The 7867-nt window shown below is 34.5% G+C and overlaps 1 protein-coding gene across 7 annotated transcripts; it reads left to right on the forward strand.

Moving 5' to 3' along the window:
* Positions 1–274: 274 nt before the first annotated feature.
* On the forward strand, positions 275–7080 carry LOC122589676 (E3 ubiquitin-protein ligase SDIR1). Of its 7 annotated transcripts, none has more exons than XM_043761998.1 (9): positions 275–418; positions 4400–4560; positions 4672–4723; positions 4804–4856; positions 4970–5198; positions 5321–5435; positions 5520–5577; positions 5808–5933; positions 6011–6383. In XM_043761998.1, exons 2-9 carry the CDS (start codon positions 4483–4485, stop codon positions 6026–6028), a joined length of 729 nt encoding a protein of 242 aa, XP_043617933.1. In that variant the 5' UTR covers positions 275–418; positions 4400–4482; the 3' UTR covers positions 6029–6383. The 7 variants fall into 7 exon arrangements, with proteins under 7 accessions (XP_043617933.1, XP_043617932.1, XP_043617930.1 ...); XM_043761997.1 differs by lacking the exon at positions 6011–6383 and adding an exon at positions 6820–7080 and having other exon boundaries at positions 283–418; positions 5532–5577; positions 5811–5933; XM_043761995.1 differs by lacking the exon at positions 6011–6383 and adding an exon at positions 6820–7080 and having other exon boundaries at positions 284–418; positions 5811–5933.
* The last annotated feature ends 787 nt before the right edge of the window (positions 7081–7867 follow it).

The raw sequence follows: 7867 nt of genomic DNA on the forward strand, positions 1-7867 counted from the left end.
GGTTGATAGATGTCTCATTGACATTTGAATTTAATTTATAACTTATTTCTCAGACCTTTCTTAGAATTTACAAACCTATTGTCTAACTTTAAATCATGATAAAATTATAAAAATAAACCTAACAAACTCCTAAGTCCTAACAAAACTTAATTAACTAAACACCCACTACCAACATTGCATTTTTGTACTTTGACCTTTCACGTTACAAGAAAAAGAAAGAAAAGAAAAACATACATCGTAAATATTAGAATCGTTACACGTAAAGTGCCAGTTGTGAAGCAATTTAATGTGTTTTGGTAACATAAACATAAAAAGCCAAAGAGTTGTTGCAACTGAGTCAACTCTTTAAACTCAACTCGCTTTGTGGTTTCAGCCATCCCCTTCACTACTTCCACCGATCGATGTAAATCCAAACTCAGTAAGCTTCACTTTTCCATTTCCATTATATTTAATTTATTTTAATTCTCTAATAGTTCTTATTATACAGAAAATTTCCTTTTTAATATACCCACTCTTGGTAATAATAAATCTTGTTTATTGTATGTCTTTGTATGTATTGTTTTCTAAGTATAATAAAAATGTGTGCTTTTTTATGTTTTTATTGTTTTTGTTTTGGATTCTTGAAGTTTAGGGTTTTTTGGATTCTGGGTTTTTGATTTTCTTAAGTTTTGTAGAAATGAGATTAGGAAAGTTTTAAACTTTGCATGTATATAGTTATGGAAATAATGAGATTGAGCTCTTATAAAATTATCGAAGAGAATTCGGACTAGTGGTAGCATTCAAGGTGGCTAACAGGATAAGTATCGAAAGAGTGAGAGATTCGTGAGAGGGTATATATGCACGGGAGAGGCGAGGCACGCTACGCCGGCTATGGTCTGTCTTACCGAGTGAGGGAGAGGGAAAGATGCAGAACCAAACATATTTTAATGTATTTTGAGTTATTAGGGTGAAATAAGTGAGTCTGGAAATTCGGTGTGAGGGTGTGTGACCATCAAGGCAAAAAGGTAAGGGGTTGAGTGAGAGGCGTGTGATGCTAAACGTAGGAAAGGGTGTGATTTATCAATTATCCCTCTATACCGAATCCTTTCAACTGGCGAGTTTGAGTCCTCATGAAGACAAACATGTGAATATTTATTTTGTTCGAAATTTAAAATAATAAATAGAAATGCTGGTTTTAAAGGTTGATCTTTGTTGTCAATATGTGTTCTTTTTTAAATAGTTACTGATTTTGTTTGGTTCCTTTAGTTTTGCATTTTTGATTTCTTTTAAGTACTAGGAGAAATGGAATTAAGAATCTTAAAAGCTTTGCCTGTATAGCTATGGAAATGGGCTTGAGTTCTTACAAGCCTAGCCGTATTTGAAGTGATCCATCTGGTAGGTTCAAAACACCAACGAAGAAAAATGTGTTAATAATTGTCTCTTGTGTGAATATCTGTTTTTAAGAGATATTAGTGCCCAAATTGGGTTTTACATGCCTATCATTGTTTGTCTTGATTTGGCAGACGAGGTTTTGGTATGGAATGTACACTGAGCTTTGTTCGTCTATCTGCAAGTTGTTTAGACTAGATACTGCTGCAAGATTGATATTTGGTGAACGTTTATGTCCATATAAGTTGTAATAGTTTGATTTATCTTCTTTTAAGTGAATGAGTGTTTCCGGTATAACTTTTGATCTTATGAGTGTTTCCGCTATAACTTTTGATCTTATGAGTTTTAGACTAGATACTGCTGCAAGATTGTATTTTCTTTATATGGATATTCTCTACTAGACATTTTAAGAGAGATGATTCTTGATCTTTATCAGAGAAACATGATATTGTGGTCTTGCTGTCTTGGTGGACTGCATTTAGTTTTTATTTGTCTTATCTTGGGAGATTCTTTATTTTCAAGTGTTTCGATCCTGCCTTTTCATCGTTTGTTTGTTCCATGGGCACAACTATATAGAGGCGGGGAGGGGCGCCCGACCCCCGGAATTTTTTTTGTGATGTAGGGGGTATATTGTTTTCGTGTAGAAAAATTTCGATATACTCGGTTTCGACCCCCCATTTTAAAAAAATAGTGTTAGGGAAAAACAAAATTTAGATCCCAACCCCCCACTGAAAATTTTGAAGCTTCGCCACTGGTTTGTTCGACATTGTTATGATGATCCTTCTAAAGTCGAAAAATGATTTCAAAAATTTTGAACCTAGATATTGGTTTTAACTGTATCTACATCTCAACAATAGTTGATATTAGTTTATAATGAGTTTATGTGGCTGGGCTCCATGCAGGTTAGGCGATAGTAGTAAAAGAATTTTGTTTGTCCATATAATTCTTCCGCTACTGCTAAAACCTATGAGGGAGTTCATCATCATCTTGCCTTTCTTCATTTACATGGCAAAGTTGCTTTAAGTTTTCTTATAATTGCTCAAGATGTCTTATCATGAGAGACAAATTATAGTAAAATACTAAAATGTCATATAAGATGTATATATCATGTCTGAATAGCAGATACAAGATTCTAACTTGATGTATTGTATGGGTTTCCATTCCTTTACTACGAACTTTTGGCAAAGTGAGCCCTTTTAGAGACAGAATGTTATCTGCCGTGTCAGCACATGGGGTTGTTCTAGATCGCTTTCCCTCTATTCTTTCTTTCCGGTCATCTCTTACAGACTATGATAGGCTAGGTTTCTCCACAGCTTAAACAACTAGAGGCTTATCTGATTATGAACTTGAATTTTTTCGTTTTGATGCATCCAGTGGATTTTTCTCGATTAGCGTTTCTCATATGATAGCTTTTTGAGGGTATTTTGTACTAAGCTGAAGTATATCATGTGTTTGGTTCAGAGCCTTTTATGCTTTTCCAAAGTTTCCTTCTCTTGTTAAATTTACTAACTAATCGTAAGCTTATCTTTTAATGAAAGTATGGGTTCTCCTAGACTGATCCTCTCGGTATACATATGCTCTTTCTTCAGACGACGCTGACATAATTCATTTACACCAACTTAAAGGCATTTTGCCAACAAAGATATATTATAGCTCGCAAGAGTGTATGCTAGAAGTCTGAAAAAGTTGTTCATCACAATCTTTTCTCTATTGTTAGATAGTTAAGAGAGTTGAATATTGTTATGTTAATGTAGGGCATCTACCAAATGATACATGTAAATCTCACATCACAGTAAATATTCGACTTTTAGATTTATGTCCTAAGTGATCATGTTTCAACTTTTAAAGTGTTAAAGATGTTGTGTGAAATAGTTGTCTCTGAGTGTTCCTTTAATAACAGACTACATTTTTTGGACAGACGGCATAGGGCAGTTTATAAAAACAAAAAATAAAATTGACATAGTTAAATGCATAAGAAGTGCTACACTTACAAAGTAATCACAACATTTTTTATAAACCCAATATTAGGTTCCCAAAACGAGATTAGAATTGTTCAGAAAGGGATAAATAAATCCCCCCTAAAATCATCTGAATCAAAGGACAAATTTTGCTCAAAAAGGGATTATATGAACAGATAAACCCATTCATTACATTTCAGTTTAGGTGAATTCCTTTTGTTTTGGACCAAAAGGATCAAGAAAATTCTAATAAAAGAAAACGGGTTAGATTGTGAAATGTAGGGAATTGAACTAGGTTAACACTGAATTCTAATGAACCAGACGGAAGTTGATGCTTCAGTTCACTTTTGCATGAAGTTGAGGAAATCAGGCTTGTTAAGAAATCAGAGAATAGATATAGATATACATATAAGTGAAGTGTCAAAAGTTCTTAATCAGTTGAGTTTACTTTCTGTTTATATATTAGCTTAAGATGTTACCTATCTTAATTACCAAAGACCCCATTATCGCAGTCCCTCTATGAAGATTGAATAATCCGAGTATCAACATTTTACATTTCCCATAATTTGTTTTGCTGGGAAATAAGATTGGGTTAGCAGTACTAGATAAGAGATTCTATCTTTTTGCTACGAGGCATTACCTGGATTTAAACTTCAGTATAAGGATTCGCAGCATGTCTCCTTAACACCATGCTACCAAATTGATTGATTAAAAGTAGGATATAGGTTTTACTATCTGGCCTGGGACTACTAAACTTTAGTTTATTGTACTTGTATCCCTTCTCTTAAAAGACGCAAGCCTGTGGAAGTTGGATAGGTTCAATTATTGTCTTTGATATGCTCACCCTGAGTCCATTATACAAGTAGTAAATAACAGGGCTAAGATCGTAAATGCTAGTTACATTATCCCCCTAAATCCCTGATAAGGTAAAAGTCATATCATGGGTTATTCCTGTCAGTTTTAAAGACGTCATATTGAATCTTAATTGAGTTGTACATTACTTTATAAATTATTAAATTTCAGACCTTGTTAATGTATAAATTACTTCGCTGAGTGTTGAAATCTTTGTACAGGAATTTGTTACTTCAGCAGTTCAGCAGGCCTTCTTCAACAAAGTGACTTGGGTCTGATAGAATTTACACAAAACTCGACAACCATGAGTTTTGTTTTCCGAGGGAGCAGAGGGGATATTGAAACTGGTTTTACTGGATATATTCCAGAGCGTCGTGCAATGGTATATTCTCATCACTTAACATCACGAAATCTTACTTCTATATGTTTTTGTGAGTGTATATCCATGAAACCATTGTTCTAACCATGTATTTGCATGTAATCTTGTTGTTAGCGTGTCCATGCTCGACCTGTGAATACAAATTCACTCGCCTTTCTTGTTACAGGTACCATGATGAGTTAGTTTTATTATTCATAGAATCAATAGTGCACTTGTTTCTTATTTTTATTTTTTTTCATATGACAGTTCTCCTGCTTTTCATGATATTAAACTCACACCAAATGTCACCCAATTTTCTGGTACGCATTTAACTATCTACTGATATATCATGTTCATTTTTCCTAGTAAACAATATGGCCAAAGATGCAAGTGTTTTTTAATTTTCTTTAATATTTATTTGGTGAATATTCAGCTATGGCTGGTGCTTGGTGTCTTTTTGATGGCAACAAGCCTTCGAATGTATGCAACTTGTCAACAACTTCAGGCCCAGGCACAGGCACATGCCGTGGCAGCTAGTGGCTTACTTGGTCACACAGAATTGAGATTGCAGATGCCACCTTCTATAGCACTTGCAACACGGGGACGGTTACAAGGGCTTAGACTGCAACTTGCTCTTCTTGACAGAGAATTTGATGACTTAGGTCAGTTTCACTATACTACAGTTAATTTCTGGACGTGAAGCTCTATGTCTTATTTTTTATAGAAAGCTGAGAAAGTTCATTATATGGGATATAATGCACGTTGACGTATGATCATGTTGCAGATTATGAAACTTTAAGAGCGTTGGATTCGGATAATGTTCCATCGGCTACTTCAATGAGTGAGGAAGAAGTAAATTCTCTTCCCGTTCACAAATACAAGCTTGCGGACTCTAAAAGGTTAGTTTGAGGCTTCACTGATACAATCTGGATTTTGCAAGTGCATTATTTTTTTTCCCTGGGAATTTATATTCTTGATGCCAGTTGTAATAACAGCAAGGGATCATTAGTGGAAAATGCTTCATCATCAGCCTCACCCGAGGTATTGAAATCAGAATTGCTTATTCACCATCGGTTTTTCTAATTAGTAAACACTATACCAATTTGTTGGACGGACCTCCTGCTACACATATGCTTGCTGTCACTTAATATGTCCAATAAGGCCTCATCTATTAGCAGCAAGAAGCCGTTTTTCTTATAGAGTCGTTTTCACTATTTACACATCTGAACTGTAGCTTTTTGTAACTTATCATGCGGGTATTTCTTAACCAGAAGGTTGACTCTGCTAGTAAGGTGGGTGCGAGCTTGAAATCCTCTGAAGATGATCTCACTTGTAGCGTTTGCTTAGAAACGGTTAATGTAGGAGAACTAGTTCGATCCTTGCCATGCTTACATCAGGTCAGTCCTCATTTTGATTTTTGTATGCTAGTATATGCTATATACACGAGTAAACGGATGAGGTATTATCTATTCAGGTTACCCGGGGAAGGTGAGTCTTTTTTACTCAGATATAGGCAGCCTAACTGGGGTATCCAGTGACCGTTTCCGAACCTTTCCCTGACCACCTCCAAGATTGTATCTAGCGGGTTTGAATCTGTCACCTCTTGTAAAGAATTTACTGGGTGTTAACCACTAGGCCACCTTGGAGGTGGTTTATACTGATCTTTTGTAACTGTTTACATATGAACGTCTTTCTTAGGATATGCTATATTTTCAGATGGTTTAATACATAATATGAACGAAATAGCTAAAAAGGAAATGGGTGAACGGTCTGAAAGTCACCTGAATTGTACTAAATTTTAATGCATCTCTTATCTTTTAATCTATTTGTTCAAGACGATATATTTACTAATTATGTGCACAAAACTTCTAATTTGGTATAAACAAGTGGTTCAACACGAATATCAATACTAGTCACATGCTATGATATAGCCAACTGCCAACATATTATTTTTTTCAACATATTATAATAATAAGCTTATGTGGAAAGGTGTTTTAGCTATGATTCTTAATTTTCTCTACAATCATGATGTAATTAGTTTTTGGGAAGTGTGATTATTCTAGTTGGTGGTGGATCTTGTCCTCTAGGAATATATTTTACAGGTTTCCCTATATACACAAAAGTATCGCTAAACCAAAACATTTGAATTGTCGAAATCATCAAAACATTTTGGTAATTATGCAGGAAAATCATCAAAATATTGCATTATTTTTTTTTATATAAATTGTCGAGTCACTGAACAATTTATGTTACAAAGTCACTCGGTCATTTTCTATTTTCCAGTTCCATGCTGAATGTATAGATCCGTGGCTGCGCCAGCAGGGGACTTGTCCAGTTTGCAAGTTTAGAGTTGGATCTGCATGGCATGCTGATGATGATGGCGAAGAAGAGGAAATGGATGAGTCTTTCATGGGCTAACTTACATGTAGCTTAGTTTCTTTAGCTTTAGTTGGATCTGCGTTGTTTTAGAAAACATGTAACACAAACATTAACAGATATTGGAAATTTAAATCATCTGTCTAACGTAACAAAAGCTTTCAATAATCTTCGGAGTTTGATATGGGCAATATTGCTCGTGTTTCTTCCAATCTTGTTGACGTAACGTCATGACCTCAATAGTGGTTCTGCAAGAAGATGTAAAATACCCCCGTTTTATTTCATATTTGCAAGAAGAAACCAATTGCATTTGCCAAAATAGAGGTGGTGATTATTTGGGTAAAAGGGATTTTACTCTGGTTAGCTTAATATATACCAACAAAATAACATTATGGCGTGCTAACAGTGTGATAGTACGACAATTACAAACTTGCGATAGAAACTATGGGGATGCCTTTTTAGCGAAAAATTATTGATTCCCCGTTGTGACAAGGGATCAAAGAGTAACCTCTGGTAAATTTCCAAAAGATGAACTTGCTCTACATTTTTGTTGGTACCAACTACCAAGTACCAAGGGACTTTAGTACAATTAATATGTAGAATCAAAGGTACATACCAAATAACACAACTTAAACAATACACAAACTAGATAATCAAATTATAAACACCCACTAGTTACAAATAACCGATTCATACAAAAACACATACAACATAATAAAATGAAGCACCCACTTCAAAGGTGGTTAATAATCATTGTTTGAAAGAAATATAATTATATAATATCTAAAATCCTCTCAAGATCCGTTATAGATTTCTTTAATATTCTAAAGATGATTTTATGATGATAAAAATGATTGAAAGTAGTCAAAAAGGAAAACAAACTCTTGACTATGTAACTATTCCATTGAAAAGCATAATCAAGGATTACTATTAACTAAGCATGCTTTTCACTTTA

Source organism: Erigeron canadensis, chromosome 2, assembly GCF_010389155.1.
Source record: "Erigeron canadensis isolate Cc75 chromosome 2, C_canadensis_v1, whole genome shotgun sequence".
Taxonomy (NCBI): Eukaryota; Viridiplantae; Streptophyta; class Magnoliopsida; order Asterales; family Asteraceae; genus Erigeron; species Erigeron canadensis.